The sequence below is a fragment of the Telmatherina bonti genome (genome assembly GCF_933228915.1).
Source record: "Telmatherina bonti genome assembly, chromosome: 2".
Taxonomy (NCBI): Eukaryota; Metazoa; Chordata; class Actinopteri; order Atheriniformes; family Telmatherinidae; genus Telmatherina; species Telmatherina bonti.
In genome coordinates, this window is record NC_136620.1 from 21,689,420 (window position 1) to 21,712,573 (window position 23,154).

At 37.3% G+C, this 23,154-nt stretch overlaps 1 protein-coding gene across 1 annotated transcript; it reads left to right on the top strand.

Annotated features, from left to right (window-relative positions):
* Positions 1 to 1,598: 1,598 nt before the first annotated feature.
* crabp1a (cellular retinoic acid binding protein 1a) lies at positions 1,599 to 19,631 on the top strand. Its single transcript, XM_079246585.1, has 4 exons — positions 1,599 to 1,881; positions 4,366 to 4,544; positions 15,103 to 15,216; positions 19,463 to 19,631. Exons 1-4 carry the CDS (start codon positions 1,812 to 1,814, stop codon positions 19,511 to 19,513), a joined length of 414 nt encoding a protein of 137 aa, XP_079102711.1. The 5' UTR covers positions 1,599 to 1,811; the 3' UTR covers positions 19,514 to 19,631.
* Positions 19,632 to 23,154: the final 3,523 nt, after the last annotated feature.

Below are 23,154 nucleotides of genomic sequence, written 5' to 3' on the forward strand. Positions count from 1 at the left end.
ATAAACTTTGATTTATCAATCAACTTGAAAGTGTGAAATAAAGATGGATGGTTTTAGGTTTTTTTAGGACCATGTCTGAATAGTCTCTTCAGTTGTAGCTGTCCTACACCTCAGCACTGATAATTAAAAAATGCAAATATCATTTCAAATGTCCACCTGGTTATAATAGGGTAACATTAATATAAAAGACCACTACATTGGGGACTGAACTTTCTAATTATTTTTCATTTCTTAAATTATATTCCCACACACAGTCCTAAAAGTATTAAGTTATGTAACTTCGTCAGTGTTGCATGGATTTAAATGGTAATATGATTCTCATGAATAAAGGCTTTAACTCTTCAATGTATAGTTTCATTTCTACAAACTGCTCCTTTCAGGTCTTCCCACAAAATTTCAATGCAAATCTTTGCAAATGGTTTTATTCTTCCCTCAATGTTTGGTCCAAGAAATTAGCTCTGAATGACTCGTATTAACTTGAAATTCAGTTTTCAGGTCAAAATCCTGACATTTTTCATTAAAACTCACAGGTACCATTCAGTATCTGATTTTTCACCAATGATGAAAAACAAAACAAACCCAAATAATGATTCTACCTATGTTTAAAAGCTTTCATGCCCAAATTTCTTTGATTGCCCACATCTTTCTGAACTGTACAAACTCCCTGCAGATGTTTTAAAAATAAATAAATAAAAGAACCTTTCCAAGCCTACTAAGTATGAAGTATTATTTTATAAGGTCCAGAGAATAGCACAGTAAGACTTTGAGAGATCCATGCTATTTAAATTAAACAAATTATTCCCAACACCTCATTGTAAACCCACAGATTAAAACCCTTCATCAAACTTAATCTTCTTGTAATAAACACCAATGCTGCAAGTGCTCTTCATTTATTCAATAACAATTTCTGTATAAAAATTTGGATTTATCAATTAAGCTCATATTTTTGCCTAATTTGATTTTTCTTCATCAGCTTGAACGAGTTGTACAAAGATTTTGTGAATAGTTGCATCAGATTTATGCAAAAAGGACTAACAAGCTATGGAATGTCATAATAAATGCTGTGCAGCACAATGCATAATAAACACATTATATATGCTCAAAGCCTCAAAGGGGATGAAAGGGAAAGCATGCCAATGAACTCGGCTGCTGTGATAAACCATGTCTTTGATCATTGTTCGTAATTCACCCTTGGTTTTTGGCTAGATTTACTGTTTGTATTTAGTCAGCAATACAAACTAAAACATAGAAATTCCACATTGGAGGCTGAAACTGAGTTAGAAATTACTAACTTTTTGTCAGACCTGGGATAATCATTCCCTTATGCACTCCTTAATATATGTATAAAAAAGTCCTTGTCAAAAGATGTCAATGATGAGCCAGCTTCACACTGAGGCATCAAGCGACACTAAAATACACTCTAAAAGATTTAATTTAGTCTTTCTCATCTCCTGGGAGAACAGTCATGTCAGTCTGGCTCTTTCAGGGAGGAGGGACCTCCTCTGCCTCCCATTAGAGACAGCAGCTATAAACGAGCTGGAGGAAAGATTGCAGCCAGTTCATGCAGAGACATACAGCCTGAGACGCAGCAGAGAGTGTCCGTGAGTGTATGAGACTGATCATCTGTGTGAATAAAATCATAATTATAATAATAAAAGACTCTCTTGGGTGTAACGTGCTAACAGAAGGCTGATCTCAGAGCAGAGCAGAGAAGGCAAGATCACAGTGAAGGAGGAGGAAGGTGAAAAGAGTCAGAAAGAGACATCAGAGCGTGGAGCAGGTTCCTTCTGCAGCACTCAGCTTCAGCAGACATGCCTAACTTTGCCGGTAACTGGAAGATGAAGAGGAGTGAGAATTTTGATGAACTTCTCAAAGCTCTTGGTAAGTTCTCTTTTCTGCATCATGAGCAATTAAGAAAAAGAGTTCATTTTTTCTTGTGGTTTGGAGATGGCATGTATTGACTCCTCACAACATGATAATGTTCCAAAAAGCTCCCTGGGAACAGGAGGGAAAGATGCTGCTGAGGGGAAATCCCTCGGCTTTACGGGAGATAAGAAACAACTGATGCAAAATTCCAGCCTAAACAGACGTGGTATTGTTACATGAAGGGAAGGAGAGAGGGGGCGCACATTATTCATGTTAGCATTTAAGTAGGGCATGCATTAATGCCAGGGGAGGTCTGTGGAGCCCACTGTTGTTCTCATGTCTCCTGCCTTTTTTCCCATCCTTTGTCAGCCTTCTTAGTCTTCACAGATGATTGTGGTGGTTTAGATTTAGACCAGTTTAACTGGGTCACTCAATTGTGTTGCAACATTTCGTCACACTGGTACCGCTGAAACAAACAGACACACTGCAAAAGAGTGTGTGTGTGTGTCTTTAGAATAATGTAGAAATTTGGAGAAAGAGTTCCAACTGCGAAGCTCTCCGGGAGCTGGTGACAGCAAAAGGGATTACAATCGGAACTTTTTAGACAGGAATAGTTCCAATTTTACCCCCAAAACGTCCCACTTACATTGGATTCTGCTTTTTATTAATCTAGTGACGCTTAAATTGTTTGTGAATGATGAACGTTGTATTCCACAGATATTTCGAGACTATCAGAGTGAATATTTGAACTCTGCAAGGCAACAGTTCCTCTGATCTGATCCCCGTCTTCCTCCAGCTTCATGTCCAGCACATTAAACACATCTGCCCGAGCAGATCACCGGTTACAGCTTACATAAGGATCCTGCCAAAGACAGAGCCATGATGGGCAACTAATGCGGATTCCAGTGCTGCAGAGCCGCCACTTTCCATCAACATCTTTTTAATTATCTGTTGACTCAAAGGTTCTCCAGGAGGAGGGGGTTGCTGCATCTATGGAGAGCAGAGGTCTGAGCTAAAGGAACAGAGCTGTATGGACCAATCAGATTCACACTTTGCTAATTTGCTAAAACGAGTGTCAGCACACTTCAGGGACAATTTCACGGCTGAGCCTAAATATATGGTTTTACAAGGCTTGACTTAGTTGTAAAGAAACTCAAGTCTGAAGAAACTTCCTGTCTGCAAAATGTTCTGAAAGTCCATTTAGACTCTTTGCCTGTGATGTTTCACTCTGATTTCCACAGACTGGACTTGTCCTCAGCTTTTAGATCACCTGCTCCTTTGCAGAGGCTGTTTGTCAAACCTCTGGTCTAGAAGCAGATGTTTATGAAGATATGCTGAAAAACATATAAAGCATAAATCCAAATTAAAAAATAAATAAAATGTTAATTATTTTGAAATTAGGCCAGGACATTTTCCTAAGAGATGCTCATGCATGTTTAATGGTATGAAGTTACATGGCGTGATCCCTCAGATCATGGGTGGGGTCCAGTGAGCTGTCACATTCATATGTTCCAAATTTTGGGTGTTAACCAGTGAAGACCTCAGTGGTTTTCAAATAGAATGATATCTCTACACTAATCAGGGCTTCTTTTTTTTTTTTTTAAAGGAAACTTTACACAAGAATAATCTAATATTGTTTGAATCTTTATTGGTTTTCTTGAAGCTATTTAACTTGTTGGTAAAAGCGGAAAGAGATAAATGAAAGCTCAAAGACTTTGGCAGAACATTAGGACAGATGGCCTCATAGCATCAATTCAGGCATACAAAACACTTGTCAGAAACCCAGGTTGTGTACCTTGTAGGATTGCTACTCTTACTATAACACAAAAAGGAAAAGACAATGCTCAACTGCCCTGGCATCCTCGAGAGTTTGGAGCTTTTCCTTCCGGACAAGGCTGGATAATCCCTCGCACTGACCTCGGTGCCAAAAATTCCACAGATTTCTTTCAGTTTGAGGAATAGTTGAGGTTTCTGTCAGTACCACAGAGCATTTATTGTGTTATTTCCCTGAAATAAACACATTTCTGTCATTCTAGTTTAAATCTTGTGCAGTAGCCTGAATGCACGCAAGCCAGTGCAAAGAGACATGCAGCCAGCATGTCTTTCTATGTATTTGGATCTGAGCTGGTTGAGGATGGCATTAGAGCCTGGAGAGGTCTAAATCTGGGTGGGGTGTGCAAGGGAGGCACTTTTTTTTGCAAACATTAGCACCAAGAGAACAAATGACAGCAGCCTCATTTGTCTTTTTTCTGTGTTTTATGTTATTTTTTGTTTTGCTTTGTTAAATTAAGATATTAATTTGATTCTGCTAGAAAATAGGAAAAAATTAAATCGTATCCAAAACACGAGCGACGGACGCGTTATTCTGTTTTTTCCTTTTTCCGTCATTTGCGATTACAGATGGTATTAAGCAATGTCTGATTGAAAAAACAAACAAAACCAAGGTTCCTTCAAACATAACATAATGCTAAATGAAGTGTGTGAAATGTGTGTGTTCAGGCGTGAACGCCATGCTGAGGAAGGTGGCCGTAGCAGCGGCCTCCAACCCTCAAGTGGAGATCCGTCAGGACGGCGAGCAGTTCTACATCAAGACATCCACCAGTGTGCGCACCACTGAGATCAATTTCCACATTGGCGAGGAGTTCGATGAGGAGACGGTGGATGGACGAAAGTGCAAGGTAGAGACACAGGAAGAGCTCTGGCAACAGCAGCTGTCTGAATATCTGGAGCTTAAATGTGTAACCATGACTTGATGGTTTGAGGTGTTTTAAAATTTAAACATGTTTCATGCTAAACAACAGGAAACATGAGGAAAAAACAAAAAGAGTTTGGTGTTACATGGTGCTCTATTACACAACTGTCAAATCTGTTGTAGGAGTCTGCCATGACTGGTCCGGAGGTTGTCTTCCTCCAAACAAAATTATGTTTAGTTATGACCTCTGCTGAGGATGTTATGCTGTTGTTATGTTTGTTTGCAACTTTACACAAAAACGACTGGGTGATTTTTGTGACTTTTATTTTGAGAATGGGTCTTTGTCTAACTTAGATTCCATTATATTTTGGGAATGATCTGGAATTTGAAAAGGATTCTTCACAATATGGTTGGAAATGAGCTGCTTGGCAGAAGTCTATCCTCTCTGAGTTCTAGTTTATATTTGTCAGATAATATTAGAAACCGGTGTCTTGAATCAAAGAGTCCAGTTTTAATTTGTGAGATTTTATTTATAATTATTAATATTTAGAGTAGAAATAAATAAGGCCTTTCACAAAGTTGATTTTGTCCTTGAAAATTGCAGTGTGTGTGTGTGTGTGTGTGTGTGTGTGTGTGTGTGTGTGTGTGTGTGTGTGTGTGTGTGTGTGTGTGTGTGTGTGTGTGTGTTTAAATTACTATCTTTTTGGTATTTTTTTAATGGATTTTCCACATAGTGCCATGTAAAATTATTTACTTCTTCTTAACATTTTTAATCTTGTTTGGTCTTTTAATGATTTTTTGGCCTTCGCTTAAATAGCCAATCAGGGAAAAGTAAGTCTACACAGTATGCTCAAAATTGGTGATGTACAACTGGGATTTAAAAAATGATAAAAACAAAAATAAAAAAGGAAAAACCCAACACCTTTTATCATCTTGAGAACTGCACTGAAACACAGTGGTGGTGGCATCATACTGTGAGGGATGTTATTTGATTGGCAGGACCTTAGAAATGAGTCAAAATAAAAGAAAAATCCCAGGTGGATATAAATAGAGAGATACTGTTGAGAAAAGTCTGTTTCATTTATCTGGGGACTTGTGGCAGGAACAAGGTTTGACCTTCAGTAATACAGTGAGGCTATAACTGTTACAGATCTTAATGCAGCTGAGAATCGGTGGTGAATCAATAAGCAGAAAACATCCAGATTAAAAGAGATGGACGAGTTTTGTCTTGAGCAATCCCAACAGTTAGATGAGCCAACTTTTAGAGGCATGTCCAAAGAGTGCTTAAACAAAAATTCTTGTAAAATGGGACTTGATAAATCACCTTTGGGGACAAGCATACTCATGCATTATGTAGATTTCTTTCTTTCTTATCTTTATACCTGTGTTTTCCATTTAAAATAAACTGCAAAATCAAAAATTCATTGTGCTGATCAAATGATAAAAACCCAGAAAAACACATTTTAATTTCAAGTAACAAAAAAGGAAAAACACAAAAGAGGTTTGAATAATTTTTGTTTTGTGTTTAATATTAGTTATGTTGCACCTCTTTTTTGAGCTGGTTTGTATCTTGGTAATCATTCAATCTACTTTTTAATAAGAAATGTTGATAGTGTCCTGGAGCAGAGGCTCCCCCACTCTCTTTTCCTCTCTTCCCTGACCCCCTTTAGCCCCTGGACCACTTCCCAGTAGGCCGCTCAGTAATCCTTCCACAAACTAACCCACAGCTAAGTGAACATTTCACCCCGGTGAATAGCACACATTAGTCTTCTCCTGTTTCACTCTTCCCGTCCTCATTTAACTCTCCTGCATGTTTAGTACAGTCCAGTTTGCATTATTCAAACATGAAACAATCTGATTGCTGCATGTTACAATCATTAGTCTGTCAGAATGAGCTCTGCTTATGGGTTTGTAGGAACACAAGAACAATACCTGCTCTAATCTTTTATGCCAGGACTTCTAAAGATGGATAAATATAAACTTTGGTATTAAGATGGGTTTTAATTAGGGTAGTTTGAATTTTGTTCATGACACCCCTAACAAAACTCAGTGAGAGTTGGACAGATTTGTTTATGTTCACCTGCAAATAGATGACAATACATATTTACATGGAACTAACACAATAAATGAGTTTTGGTAGTTGTGTTTTTTGTTTTTATGGGATAATAATGAGTCAGTACATGTGTGGAGAATGTTTCAGTGTCCATCATCCACACATTTTATTGTACTTCAGCATCTATCTGCTTAAAAAACAGTTGTAGTATAAATATTTGCATTCAATTCAATGCAATCAATGCTTTAACCTATAAATGTCACTTAGACAGATCTTATTAATCTGTGGATTCAGAGACCTCTGTGGTTTTGCTATTGTTCCTGAGGGGTTGATAAAAAATGAATATCTCCTTGAAGTCTCCCCAATTGGCATCCTCTTTACGTCTGAATAGGAGGATTAAGGGCAGCTTTAGTTGGATGAAAGTTTCTCTCTGAACCTCTTCAATCCTGAAGGGGATAGAGAGGAGGGGAGGTGCTCGTCCTCATACAGAATAAGCTCCCACACAGACACATGTGGTGACTTATATTTTAGGAGAAACATCAAGGAATCGCAATTCATACTCTGAAGGTATAATGTGAAAAACAAACAAACACACTCGGATGTAATAAATCTGTTTTTTTCAATGCAATACCAATAAGCTGGTTTTTAGAAACTAATGACATGATTGCAATACTAAATGGTTTATGTAATCTGTGTAATAAATATGGAGGCTTTGCCATTACATTAACTGGATGAGGCTGATTGATTGCTGGGCATCCATGTGAAAAACAAATCACAAGCCAAGCTCAACGCCTTTTCTCATTTTTGTAAAAAATTATAACTTATGTACAAGTGCAATAGCAAAACTATTTGCTGTTTTTTGTCATATTTTGTTATGTTTTAGAATATTTGACATTATATTGTTTTTAGAAAACTAAATGTAGTGAATGTATTGTGTAATTCTGCCGGTGAAGGAGTTTATCTGCCACTGGTCAGGATTTAGTCTTTAATGGCAGCATGATGTTACCCACAGGTGCATCTAATGCCCCGGGGAGGTTGTATATGTAATATATTCTGCCACCTGTATGAGCAGCATGATGCAATGCAGCAAATAACAGTTACATAACTGACCAAGATGAGCAATTAAAATGACTTCTCTAACTTTTCTATAAATTTGGGTTTATGGATTAAATTAATGATATTTCACAGTAAATATTCTCTTATGATTCTGGAATGTCCAAACTTGCATTAGCCTCATGATTTGTTTTGTTTTTATTTCATGTAAACCAAAAGTACAAAGATGACAGCATAATAAAGTGTTAATATCAATTATTAGCAAAATCAGGACATTTGAAAGCAACATGAACAAAAACTGACTGGGCAGTAACGAAGAAAAAACAAAGTGGAAATGTAATACAAGTATATCCCTGAGGATATTTCATAGAAATGAATTTCTGTGTGAGAGGTCAGTAATGACAGAAAGGAGGTTTTCACATGTAGCCTGAAATTTTCACTGTTAAGAATGAGTAAGTAAGTAAGTTTTATTTATATAGCATATTTAAACACAGTATATACTGACCAAAGTTCTTTACAGAGTTAAAAGTACCATAAAAAGAAAAGAAAAAGAATAAGACAAACACCAGCTCACAATATTCTGACAGTGGCTGACTTCTATTCTGCTACAGTGATTTTCATCCAGCATGAGCACTGTCAGAGACCAGTATGCATATAAGGGTTGAGCTTTGAGAGAAGAAAAAAATGACCCAAAAGAAAGAATCATCAAAAACAAAGACACTTGGGCAGAGTGCAGTGACTGCTTTTGGGATTAATTTAATATTTTTATATACCTCTGACCAAAATGCTTGTATAGCTGGGCTAGACTTTAGCATGTATAGAAATGAACTTACATCTCTCATGTTATTCCATTCCTTTTTGGTCAAAGACAGATTGAGGTCAGCTCCCAAGCTGACTGTCAGGACATAACATACGTTTATGAGCTGACTGACCGGCTTGTATTCCTGAGAATTCTGCTGAACATCAGTTGCCAATGGCTCAATGGTAAGAGACCAGGGGAGACTGCTTCTCCCATTGTGTCAGCTTTTCTCTAATGGGAGGTCTCTAATAAACCCAAATGCATCAAGAGATACCCATTGTTCTTCTGACAGACATGAGAAGATTCAGCCATCCAAGTAAAGAAAGAATCTCCTCCATATCAGAATGCAACTCAGATAAAACAGAATACAATTCTTTAAACTGTGCGTTGATGTCAACAGGAATAATTAACAACGTCCATCCATTAGCTTTACGGTCACAGCTCCACAAAACAAGATATGGAAAAACAGAGAGAAACAGAACAAAATTGTTTAAAAGATTTCATTATGCTCTCTCATCACACTAAGATGTTGGATTTATTTTATAGATAGAGCTGAATTGAAAGCTCTGTTTAACATGAATAATTCATACATTGCCTGTACAAAAATAAGTCACAACCTGGATTTAACCTCCCGTTGGACATTTACTGTACGGCATGGATGATTAAATGATTACGTTTCAGCTGCCAATAAGTTATTTAACCCCAACTGATACAGTAGGTACTTTCTCATTTCATGATCAGCCATGTGGATGAACCCATCCTGTGGTTATGGAAAAGATGTTAGTCTGTTTTAGAAAACAATACATTATTAAAAACAGGAAGGATAGTGAGGAGTCATCATCTTCGATCAATTGGGGTCAGAAAAGGATATTTATAGAAAAATAAAATACTATAATATTATAATTATAGAAAAGACCACGCAATGAAACCTGCTATAGTAAAAGCTGAAGGGAAGGCAATAATGTTAACTTTGCATTGTAACCAGAAGTTACAAATAATAACCATCTTCTAGAAGAAGATGTTTTGAATAAGTGACTCAGTGTCTGGCAGTCAGTGGGCTGCTGTTCCAACCACACAAACATCCTGTTTTACTCCTTCATTTCTCATCATATGGTTTTACTCTCAAATGTCCAAATAAGAGAAACATTTTATTACCCTGCTGACAAATTCCCAAGCATGAGAACAAAGTGATATTTATGCTGGTGGAAAAACAATACTACACATTGTTTTAAAGAAAATTTGCCATCCAGTATACTGCATGCTGTATATTAAGCTCATTTAAATAATTGAGAAACGGAAGATACCATGTGTATTCTCCCTAAACTACATATCTATGTGGGTATCTTTTGCACAACTGAATTAAGTAATATTTCACTCCACAGATCAATTACAAATTTATTATCTTTACAATTTATTTTCTTTTTTGAACTACAGAGTCCAGTCAGGGAGAGCAGACTTGATTTATTTGAGATCCCAGGAGACAGCGAGGCTCTTTCTGCCTGAGCCCTGGGGCCCTCTGGGTGCTGGTCAGGGCGAGGCAGCTCTTAACTCAGTGTAGTCTCTATACAACTTAAGCTGCCAGAACTCATTTCCCACATCAATTTTTGGGGGAATTTGAACATCATCATCACAGCACTGACAGAGAAACAAAACAAGTTTTAATGAAGACAAATATTTTTTGCGAAATAACATATTGTACAGCCTATGCTGCAGCAGCTTGGATTTTCTTAACTGTGAAGATTTAAAGAGCTCACAGGAAATATTTAAATGGAAGAAAGTAAAAGGTCTTTGAATCCAGAATATATTATTTTAAATTAAATTCAGCAGCAGTCACTAGTAAAAGATAGTAACATTTAGCCATTTGTACCGTTGAAAACAACATCTTTTCCAAATTGTGCTTTATAATTGCTGATCTTCAGCTCTTTGTTTTTTGTATCTGGGCCTAATTTTTTATTTCTACTCTATAAGAGCAAGTAAAATTCAAGATTTCCCCTAGATAACACATTTATTGTTTCAATAGCCTTACAAAAAGCAGGAGTCCACAGAGGTTAGTTGTTACGTAGGAAGAGATTCACAAACTTCATTCCAAATTCCCAGAAAGATTCTGTTGTTTTGATGGAAAAGAGGATTGGATATCTTGTAAATCTAACTTATACTGATAAAAGTACTTATAAAGTAACACTTTATTCACAATGAAACACAGAAGACAAGTCAAATGTTGATAGTCAGGCATTTACAACTTAAGGCAAATATTAGCTCATCATGATTTTGGTGGCAGCAGCACATCTCAAACATGGATATTGTCTTTGTATATACACAAGTTTCCCCTTCAACATAGTAAAAGCATCCGTTTTTATTTAAACAAAAACATTAAAATAGGAAAAGAATGTCAAAGATAAAGCTAATGTTTCCAAATGGACCACAAACCCAAGTCTCAGCCTCAAAAGAAACATTTTAAGTCTTGCCAACAATTAATCAAGTGACATGGTGTGTTGTGAAATACATTTTGTGCATCTTTTCCATTACATTTGAGGACAAGACATGCATGTTAGGTTAATTGCAATGGTTAAGTGATCACTTCATACATGTAAGTCACTTTGGATCAATGCATCTGCCAAATGACTAGAATAGAGTCGTGGATGCTTCATGTCTGCACCGTGTTCTATGCTGTTTGAGGGGAGGGAAGTTGTGATCTCTGAAAGGTCAGAGGACATTTTCACATTTTTGGTGAGGGTTTATTTTTGGGTCACTACAATTATGTTTTTGTAAGTATTAACAAAGTGTTTTGTAATTCAGCTTGTCTGAAATTTCCTTGACTCAAACCGTTTTAAATGAAGAATAAAAGAAAAGAAAAGAAAAGAAAATAAGTCAAGCTAGTGTTAAAGCACTCATGTGTAAATAATACACCAGACTGGAGCTGAACCCACAGGAGGCAGCACCCACTGACACTAGCACATGCACTTGCAGGGTGAGAGGTGGGGGCTGCAGGGTGCTGGCAAACTCTCAGGTGGAGCAGGTTGGCAGAGGAGACCAAAGTGGATTTTGGCCGAGTTCAGCTGCACCCACAGTTAAAAGGATTACACGCTGATCTGTGGCTGGCAGGCAGCAAAAGGGCTGATTAACACCACCACAAGGTTAAAAAGCTCTGTTCAGTCTGTGTGAGTGCAGTGGGATCAGTAAGTGTCTTCTCGCTTCCAAGAGGGGCAAGTGATAAGGTGTTTCCTGTCTGTCCCTGAGGTGATGAAAAAAAGACAGCAGACGGTCTTCAGCACAAAGTCATGTTGGTGTGATGGAAGGAGCTGTGTGCTATAAAGTGGAAATATCTTTCAGACAAACAGGATTTCAGTTTGTGTTTGTGTGTGTGTGTGTGCGTGTGTGTGTGTGTGTGTATACTGTACAGTTGATGCTAAAGGCAGCATCTGTAGTGCTGCAAAAAATCATCTGAACACATTAGTGTCAATGTCCAGATTACAATTCAGGTGGGTAAAATACTTAGATTAGCCCGACTGGTTGCTATAGCGACAGGCTTTTGACTATGGAGCCTCACATGGAAATGCAGAGAGCATAAGCATGTGAAAGGCACGGATATAAGTCTTACAAATGTATTGCTAAACTTTACCACTGGTGGTGTTATCTAAAATAATTTTTAAATAAAGTGTTGTTGTGAGGTTTAACTTCTATGTAAAATTTGTGATGAACAAGTAACATATGATGTTTTTTTTTTTTTTTTAAATCTGATTTTTCTGGACTAATAATGATAAAAGCTAACACCACCATATCTGGTTCATGATCAGATTTGTGTGTGATTTTTTATTACAACATATTTACACTGATAGGCAGACAGAAAAGCTGAAAGTTAAAGAACTATGATCGCAGAAACTTGTATCTCTAAAAGTCACCAGCTTAATTTTTTGTCAGTGAAATGTAGACCCACTTGTTTTATTTCTTTCCATGCAGTTTTACTCTGAAGAACTGGTGAGATCAGCTATTGTTCGCACACAGCACATTATTGATGTAGTATTCTAGTGAATACTACTGTGTCAATGGGGCTGTAAATCGAAGTATAATTTGTATTCTCCTTCATCAAAACGGTTTTTGTCTTTATGTCTGCAGAAATAATGCATCACAATGCAGCATTAACCATAGAGAAAGTGATAAATAAACATAAACGTTAAATATATATGTGATGTTAAATGTGATATTGAGCTTAGAAGACTCTAAAACAGACTATTATTTAGTCTCTGAAGTCTCAGGAGCTTCAAGTAAAAGAGAAAATTAGATTCATGCAAACGTGACGCAGTGTTTGTGTCTGATGAGCGACATGAGATTGAACCAAAGTCTGACATGTAAAAGAAAGAAAGAAAAAATGAACAAACTAAACAAATCCTGTGGGTACAGGACAAATTCCTCAGTATCAGATGTGTGAATATGAGCTTCTTGGATCATAAAAAACCTGTATGTAATTTGTAAAATCCACCTGAGACTGAGCTAATTGTAGGGGTTCTGACTCATTTGCAAAACAAAGATGGGAAAGAATCAGAAAGTGGACTACAGAGAGAGTTTTCTAGCTTGGCAAAGATGATGGCAGCTTGCAGGGTTTCTATCTTTTGATATGGTGATTAACATTTGCCTCCAGCGATGGAGGCTATTGCCTCATTATACGAGGAGCAGCTGTACTTTTGAATAAAACATACAACAAACGTTGAAACAAAAAGTTTAAAATGATAAGAAACTTGAATATAATAATAATAATAATAATAATAATAATAATAATAATAACAATAATAATAATAATAATTGCTATTATTATTATTGTTATTATTATTAGATGATGATGATGATGATGATGAAGAAGGAGAAGAAGATGAAGACAAAGAAGAAGTTGATGAAGATGAAGAATAAGATGAAGAGGATGATGATGATGACAAAGATGAAGATGAAGAGGAAGAAGATGAGTGGATCAAACTTTATATTGGACTTTTACTGCTCACTGCATACAGTGAATCCATTATTCATTCACTCTTCATTTGTACTTGGAGAGGACCTGTTATGGCATCTAGTTTTGATCCTTGGAAGATACATCATTAGCTTAAAGAAAATACATTTAAGCAAATTAGAATATTGTTTGCTAAACAGAGATGGGAGAACTTTTAAGGCAACATTACTAGATGCCAAATGAGAAGAATGTGAATATTAGTGGCAAGTCTTGCTATAAACTTGTCATGGTTGATACTTATATGCTTTTTGATATTCACTGTTTTTGGGATTAAAACATAAACATATAAAGATAGATTAACCTTGAATCTTTTGGCTGAACAGCAAACAGGACATATTTAGCTTAGCTTGTTAGCTTAGCTGAAGGGCATTTTTCTGTCCAGTGCTTTTAATTGTACTTTGTTTTGGTTTCACACTGTATGCATGGAAAAACTGATTTAACATTACATCCTGGCATGATGTCCTGTGGTAAATTTGGCTGTAATCATAGGTTGGCACACATCGAATGTTTGCATTATGACAGTCTGTATAACCGGAGCCCCTCTGAATAGACCTTTGTGTGTCAGTATTTTGTATCATTATCTCCTTTCTCCTCAGACTTCTGGATCCTACATTGACTAAAATGATACATTTTGAGAAACTTTTTATGTCTTTTTCCTCTGTTGCATGTGATTCTTTCCCTGATCACATGACTTGCTCTCCAATTGCAGTTAACTCCCTCTATATAAATACAACTTGGATTCTTTTCTTCTTGCCAGATCCTAGTCTGTCCTGTCCCAGACAACCTTGGGTTTTTCAGTGTTACATAATCAGTTTTGCTGTGGTTGTTTTTTATATTTAGCTTTGGTCATTGTTCTTAATTATCCTGTCTTACTAGTTTGAATGAAAAATCTTTATTCCCATGTCTACCTGCTTCCAGTCTTAGCAACCTGCATTTTGTCCTTGTTACCTCATGTTTGGAATGAACGAAGCAAAGGAAAACGAAGAGTATTTAGAGAGGAAGCTTATTACAAAGGAAGAATCAGTGTGGGAGTCAAGAAAGAAGCCAGGTGTAACAGAGGCAGCAGGAAGTAAATTAAACTGATAAACTGAACTGAACCATGAAGTAAAACACACATTTAGTGACTTTATTCTCAGTCTACAATGTTTGGTGTTATTGTGCTAATGTTGCAACAGCCTCAACATTTCTGAAGGGGATTTTTTGCTAACACGTTAAAATTGAATTGCACGTGTAAGCTGAAGGCACAAACACCGAAAAGGCCGGGCATTGATGTTAGAATAAAAGGCCAGAATCAACTATTCCATCTCGTCCTCAGGTGCCTTCTGTTCATGCACAACATAACTGGAAAAGCACTTGAACGCATTTCTGCACAATAAGCGTGAGCACTTTTGCTAATCCTTTAAACCCACTTTGACAAGCACATATTCTCCAAGTTGAATTTTAGACCACATATCAGTGAGGTAGTTGTTTTTTGAGGTGCAGTGACCTAAAGTTGATATTTGTGAATAAAATTCAAAGCAGCTGATCAATATGACCACTTGGGAAGAGACATTATGGTCATCTTGACTGAGCCGTTAGCCTAGCAACACAGTGAAGAAATCATGCATTCTGCCCTTTCCACCTTGTTGTCCATCCCCCTGCAGAGTCTTGCCACCTGGGAGACAGAGAACAAGATTCACTGTCAGCAGACTCTGATGGACGGTGACGGCCCCGTAACCTACTGGACCCGAGAGCTGAACGGGGATGAGCTCATACTGGTGAGTGTACAGTAATGTGTCATCATCTCTTTGAGAGCCTTGTAATAGATTACCATTCTGAAAATGAAAAAAAGGAGAAATTAAAATATTCAAAAAGACTTAGTTTAAGCTAAAAAAAAAAAATAGAAAAGAAATCTTAACCTCCCCCGCAAAAAAAAAGAGTATGGTCTTATAGCAAAGTAATCTGTATGGTTTCTCCATTCGACCTCATAGAGACAAGGTAGACATCAGATGCATTAAGATGGGATTTTCATGCAGCTGGTACACTCTGTTAGAGAAATGGTTAATGAAAGTAGTCAGGGAGTGCATGAAGTCACCCTGGAGATTCAACTGTAAAGGAAATGAGAGAAGCTATGCTTTCATCCACCCCATGGAGACATGTGAAAGGAGAACAAGAGGAGCTGCTATTCTGACATTGCAGCGATACCCCCTGCATTTAGACAGATTAACATGTGCAGGAGTCGATGGGTCTAAAGCCCCTCAAACTATGTGCAGGGGAGTTAAGGCATCAGACAAACAGTTCTCAGGGACTCAACAGCTTATATGTCTCTACTTTCAGCACTCCCACGCTCTGCTTTGTTGTTTTTCAAGTTTTTATAGGGTGAATATCTACAAGGCAAAAGCTTGAAATAATATTACAGGTTTAGATGATAAAAAAAGTCATCACAGGATGTTTGCATTGCTTAATATTTACAAGTCAGAGGCAAGTGTGGATAAAAAAAAAACAAAGTGAGAGAAGAAACAGTGTTCAGCTGGTGCTTGAAAATTTTAGCTTGAGCACATCTTTGTTCAGTCTGATGGGCTGAGATGAGTCTAAAGGGTGCAGAGCTCATGAACTACTCTGGTGAGTGGGTGATAAAAGCAGAACGTGGTACAGCGCCTGCCCCTCTGGTGACACTGGCTGACTGCCCTGGAGTAGCTGGAGCATTCACGCACTGATGGAGATCAATTTGGTCGAGCTGTGACATCAGCCAAGGCTCTTTGTTTCTCAGCCCTTCTCACGTCACCTCCCAGCACACCGCCACCAGAGCTGTCAGCCCTCCAATGACCTCCATACTGACCGCAGAGCTGAAAGTTTCAGAGCATTTCTAGTCACACGTGAAGCCATCTTTGTCTATGGCGTTTGGAAAACAGACAAGATGCTTAAAGAGAGGCATATGCTAGAAGATATGCTTCGTGTGGATCTGGCTTGTCATTGTTGCCATGGCAATACTAGCAGGTAAATCTAGTCATCATTCACCTGAGACAGCAGACCTCATTTTATGCTACAGTCGCTTGAACATGCTCACATACGCATGAAAGACAGATGGAGGTGAAATGTGACAGTTTGGTTGGATTGACTTGGGATAACTGCATTCATTACCATTCAGAGAGAAATCCTAATCTTTCACATTCCTCTTAATTATTTCTGACGTCATTTAGAATGTAAATAAAAAACAGAATAGCATGATTTACATCTCATAAGCCCAGATTTTATTTCCAGAAGAACATTTACAACTTATCAAATGTTGAAACTGAGATATTTATTATTTCATGGAAAATATTAGCTTGTTTTATTTCATGGCAGCAACACATAGAAAATAAAAATGATGAAACAGGGATCTTGAAATGTAGTTGGCACAAACCAGAAACAACTGGAGCAATAAAATACCTTGTCTTTTGATGCTCAGTTTTGATCTGTGTCTTTTGTGCTGTTAATTGCATCAGTTGGACACAATTAGGAGGGCAACAGTGTGTCATTAACACACTGTTGTGTCATTAAAGTGCACAAATTTTTCCTCATATGTCAAGAGAAAAAAAATATACATATATGTATATATATTGTATTAAATTCAATATGATCACAACTTACAAAGCAAAATGACAAAAATGTATTCAAGGCTTTTGGTGTTTATTGATCATTGGGACAAGCCTGGTGTGTATTGTTGACAGACAGCAGTGATGTTCATGCAGCTGAAAATAATGACGTGAGAAGTATCTGACAATGGATTTTTGTGATGATGAACAGTGTAATAGATATTCTTCTACAATGCTTAAGTAGATCGCAGGAATTAGTCAGACAAGTTTTGGGAGACAAGTTTTTATTCTTTAAGCCTGTCTCACAGCAAAATGTAAAATATTGGTAAAAAGATCATGGTTGGGGCCACTGGAGACAAAAATAGTTTCTTAATGGAAAACAACATCACCCCATTTTGTTAAAGGTCACAAAATGCCACATTTAATATGTCAGTGAGTCTAAAGACATTTAGAGGTTGGAAAGGTTGGAAGATGGGGCTTCACAAAGGTTTATATTTGGTACATACAACCACGGATCTGAAGCCTGAGTTGAGGCTAGCCTGCTAGGACCCGAACCAAGTGGAGCATCTGATGGAGAAACCTGCAAATGAACTGGTTACTGATGCCACCCATCCAACCTGGTTGAGATGGAATATTTCTAGCAGAAAGAAAGAGAAACTTCCAGATAACTGTGATTCATCCTGACACAGAAAGGAACAAAAGGTAGCTAACATCTAAAGAAGAGCTTTGAATGAAACAGTTAATGGAAACAGTGGTCCAAGACCACTCAGCCAACAGCAGTCACTTTATTAAGTACCATTCAGTTCCCTGTTAGCAACTAAATGCATTGCAAATCTATGAATATAGTTATGTAGACATGGATAACACAACTTGCAGAAGTTCAAAGTCAGTATGAGGAATAAGAAAAAGGTACTAAGTACTAGCAAGCAGTAGGCTATCTAATAAAGTGGTTGGGAGTTGAAGTGTGAAGCTTCTAAAAACAAATTATGACTTAAACATTTGTTTTTATGTCTGTAGAAACTCTGCTTTTGCTTAAAATACTACATTTTTATTTAAGAGTGCCAGTTTTATTGATAACCTACTGTATATCACAAGCCAAACACAACATAGCTAAATTTTGGATGTCTATTAATAAACTGAACTTTCAAGCCTGGTTGGCTGAATCATCAAACTCCTTAGCCCTGGAAAAACATGTTTTTATCATAATTGGTACATATCCCATTTTAAAAAAGATACAGGGGTAAATTTTTTACTAATTCTAATAGGAGAACAAGTCCATCAAGCTAACTGTTATGCTGATTCAATCTATAATTGTGTCACAGTATTTTATTCTATTCTATAGTCATTGAGCAGTCGCTTTTATCCGAAACAACTTACACTCATATCCTAATAGGCACAGCGTGGGGTTTTTAGTGTCTTGCCCTGGGACACTTCACCACAGTCATCGGGAAACCTGGAATTGATCTCCCAACTTTCCAGTTGGAAGACAACAGCTCTTCCTGCTGAGCTACTGCCTCTCGAGCACACTGATACCTCGTCTGGGCTGTTGGACTGAAGCCTAATGTATCACCTTGTTGCAATGACTGCAGTGTGAATGCCCTGCTCCGAATGACATCTTACATGTTTATGTACTGTATGTTGTGTATTCTAAAGTATTGAAAACATAAACACATTTTTAAGTGTTTAAGTCAGAGTCCAAGTTTAAAAGAAATCAGTACATCCCTTATTTTGATTCATATTTATGATTCATAACTAAACCAGTCTGGCTTTAAACAGTCTGAATCATAACTATTTCCAAAAGCCGAAAGATACAGACAGCTAAAAAGAAAAAAAAAAACTGAAAAGCCTGAGACTCAAAGACTGTCTAGCTATCACACAGCAATGGTCTGATTTAGTCTGGCAGTGGGCTCTGTAAGTGGGCCACATTTCCATAAGATCTGCATGATCTGTGTGATTGGTTTAGTCTGAAGACACTTAAAAGAGTTTGGTGGGGTGGACTTTTTTTGTTTGCTACATGAACATCAAATGAAGTCAGAAATTTACATATCTAAAGAGAGGACTGAAGCCAGAGCATAAACCAGTCTGGAAGAGATTTCTTTCTCTTACATCATCCTACAGGGAACTGAAAGATGCTTCTCCATAATGGCTGTGTCTGACTAAGCAAACAATAAGATGATATTTCAGGCACTGACTTTGCTTTCAAATGTTGCTGATTATTTCAAATTGTTTAAGCAAAAAAAAAAAAAAAGCTGATTATAATTGTTCTCACTTTGAACATACAGCCAAACTCTTATAAACACAGCAAATGCCAGATATCCAGGATTCAGTGCTCAAGAGGCTTCTCGTTTTCTTACAACACCCCCGACAACAGCTGTAATGTATGATATCTATAAGGGATAATTATCGTCTGATGACTGACATGCAAGTATTCTCTTTTTGTTTCTTGCAGATATTCGGGGCAGATGACGTAGTGTGCACAAGGATTTATGTCCGGGAGTGAAACATTCATCTTGACGAAGCTCATTGAAACCTGTCATCCTAACTCACTAACCCATTTACCAAGTATTCTCTGTAATCTCTCAATATCAATCATAATAATCTCCATATGCAATAGCTAAATCTCTGTAATCTGGTTATTAGTAGTGAACTTTGTGTCTGCAGTGCAGTAGAAGGATATCTCTTTGTCCACATCTGCAACCCTGGTGTCAGCTGTTAATGTAGGAATGACTCATCACTTGCATCAATCAAGTGTTCATGTTTGAATAAAAGAAATGTTAAATAAAAGAGAAGGAACAAACAGCATCTGAGACTCTTTGTAGTTCATATGCGATCATATAAAAAATGAACAAATATCAAATAAAAATAGTTGATGTGTTCATTTAATGAAGTTTAAATATAATTCCTTATCTTCTACAAGGAGTAAATTGAGATGTTTTACTCTTTGTCATGTGATTATGAAAAGCACCTTCACTCAGTCTGGCTTGATGGCTAGTTGATGTGACAGCCCGCTGATTCGATGAAGGCAACATGGCACTAAAGTGCTTTATTGTTCCACAGCTGGTTGTAGTTTTGTGTGCAGCAGATCACAGCATCCACATCCAGCTGTGATGTTGACTTTTACCTCTACCTTTGAGAGCATGCAGCTATGCTTTCACCATGTCAAGTTAAAAAAAAAAAAAAGAAACAGCACCTTGCCATATACTTCAGCACAATTTGTATCTATTCATTGTATCATTCAAAAGGTTATCTAAAATATACATGTTGAACAAATGCTTGCTGCAGACGCACAGCAAATCACATTCCACCTGCACATCTTACAATTTACAGTAACTGTAAAAATGCAATAATCTTTTATTATTTATTTATTAAATACTAAGTGAGGATTGTTATTTTTTATTTAACCATTCTTTTACCAGGAAAGTCCCGTTGAGATCCGAGGATCTCTTTTTCAAGGAAGTCCTGGCTTAGAGGCAAAATCACAACACAACCAAGACACCTAAAACAGTAAAACGCAGGATAAAAGAATCAAAACAACAACTGGTTAAAGACTTCATTTCCCAATCCTTTAGAATAGCATCAAACTGGGATAAAGTTATAAGATGTTGAAGTTTAATCGTCCTTTGCAGAGAGTTCAAGTCTGTAATAATAAATAATGAATAAATAAATAAATTATTATTACCCATGAAAAGCAACTGAGTACGTAAAAAAAAGAAAGAAAAAAAAGATCTGTAAACATAACTTTTTAGAGCCAGGTTGGCTTCACTGCACGGTTAGCTTATATGCTAATATTTTGAAAACATATTCCTACATGCTAACTACTGATGGAAAACAACTAAGGTTTCAAATATCTTTCTTAAATAACAATTTTTCATTTTCAGTGGCAAATGAGGAGGTTTACTACAGTAACATACAGCTACTACACACTAAGTTAATGAACCATAATGAACATACAACGCAGCAGATAAAAAGTTAAAGTTGAAACTTTTATTAACACTCTCACATGACTAATTGATCACACAGCTAACTTTAAAGTCACAAATACACCATTTGAAAACAGCTGAAGTCGTTTTGTTGGCCCTCTCATGGTTTTTTGTGCTAAATATTTCCTGGAAATACTTAAAAACATTTAGCTATAATTTAGCACAAATTCCTATCAACACTAAAGATACAGTCCAACTGTATACCATTCATTTTAGTCTAATTTAAATCTAATTTAAAAAAAAAATCTAATATTTGATCAACAGTAGACTTTTCCAGGAGACTCGCAAATCTACATGTATTACTGCTTAGGCACGTAAATATACAGATGAAAATGCTAAAAGCACTCCACCACATGTTTAATGGGAACTATACCCACCTAAAATCTGACAGGTGCTTTGGCTTCTTTTCTTTCTTGAATTTACTTTAAATATTTGTCCTGCTTTTCTGAGTTAGGACAGCACTTGTCAAACTTCAGGGCCCCCTTGTAATCAACAAAAACAATGTCAAACTTTCCCATTCTGGCATTGCTACAACCTGCACCCCAACACCCACAATGAACTTTTTGAAGAAATGCACCATGAAATAGTATTCATTGGCAGAGAAATAACCTTGTACCTTTAGTTTTATTGACTGCAGTTAAAGCCACATCAGTGGAGAAGAAAAACATGTATTCCTGAGGTAAATTGAGCTTCATTTGGCGCTGATATTTTGAGAGTAGGATGCATCATTATCACTTTTTACTACCCACTATTGTACTGATCAAGACCAGGACAAGCCAGCTGCGATGGACTGGTGAGCTGTCCAGGGTACACCCTGCCTTTGGCCCACAGACTGCTGGGATAGGCTCCAGCTTCCCCGGCTGGGCACTAGTATGCAAGTCTTCTAGTTGAAAACCCTTTAGGAAACATATTCAAGACACTTCCCCTGAGCAGGTGCACAACACAAGTGCTCAAGCCACAGCAGCCTCAGCCTGTGTCACAGCTTCACCAGTGGTTAGAGACCTTGGCATGGACTCCAATCATGTCCTCAGGGTGAAAATGGCGAGAAAGTGGCACAACATCAAAAACAAAAAGCAAATCTGTCTTTGTCCTCCATGGCTGCCAGAGATTAAAAGGCTGTCCATTCAACACTCTGCCTTGTGGGGACTAACACAGTAGCGTGGAGACTGTTCCCATTCCTCAACGCCAAGACTGCAGGATGAGACTGTGCCAACCTTGCTTTTTGACCTGGTATCCCATGAAAGAATGAGTTTCCTCCTGAGTGCACTACAATACTCTGGGAAGCAAGGGCCAGGGCGCGCGCCTGCTGTGATGTTAATTTAATGACGAGCTGCTGTTCAGATGGCCGATCCAAACAGCTGAATAAAGGGATTGTTGTCTTTTTTTGCTCCATTTTGCAGAGAAGGGGGGAGTAGCCCACCACCGGCCTTGCTGCTCTTATCTGGGCACCAAACAGTGGAGCCTCTGTGCGTACATTATAGAGTACAGCAATGTTTCATAAATTTCCCTCCTTCTCCCCATTTTGAGGCCTCTTGTAGCTACAAAATGTGCTTTAGTCTGGTAAAAATAGCTTGTATTTTCTTCATAAAAGACCTAAGCTAATTATTGCACACTTGAGAGGAAATTCAAGTTCCCGGCAGCCACAGTCTCGTTTTGAACTGTATGCTCCTGCTACAGAACATGAATCAAGATATTTTGCAATGGATTCAATGGTTATAACTAATAAAATATTCTGTTTATCTATTACAGGGCCAATACAACCCATTCACACCTTAATAGAGCCTCTACAGGACACTTTTTACCTAAATCAAATGCGAACATCCCCTAACTATCACACAGTGTCGTTCATTACATGTATGAGCACTGCTGTAGGCTTTACTATGTATAACTTTATTTTGTTCTATTGAGCTTCTGGTCTCAACTGCAAGTATAATGAGTTCTTTAATACAGCATAGTTTCCATTTTATAGATCATGCTTCTATATAGAGTAAATTAGATGATGAAGCAGCATCAGTATACGTTTATGTAATAACTGACAATCTTCAGCTACAGTTGTAGCAACTTTCACCAATTTTCAGGTTGTATCCACCAATTATTTTGCATCAACAGAAATCCATAAATCAGATGGTCATGCATGTACTCTTCTTTAACTTGCATTTCT

Bases quoted from the DNA above. Each gene is read 5' to 3' on its own strand.
- crabp1a (XM_079246585.1), top strand. From the start codon at position 1,812: ATGCCTAACTTTGCCGGTAACTGGAAGATGAAGAGGAGTGAGAATTTT. The intron at 1,882-4,365 runs GTAAGTTCTCTT...GTGTGTGTTCAG, and splicing joins TGAACTTCTCAAAGCTCTTG to GCGTGAACGCCATGCTGAGG. The intron at 15,217-19,462 runs GTGAGTGTACAG...TGTTTCTTGCAG, and splicing joins ACGGGGATGAGCTCATACTG to ATATTCGGGGCAGATGACGT.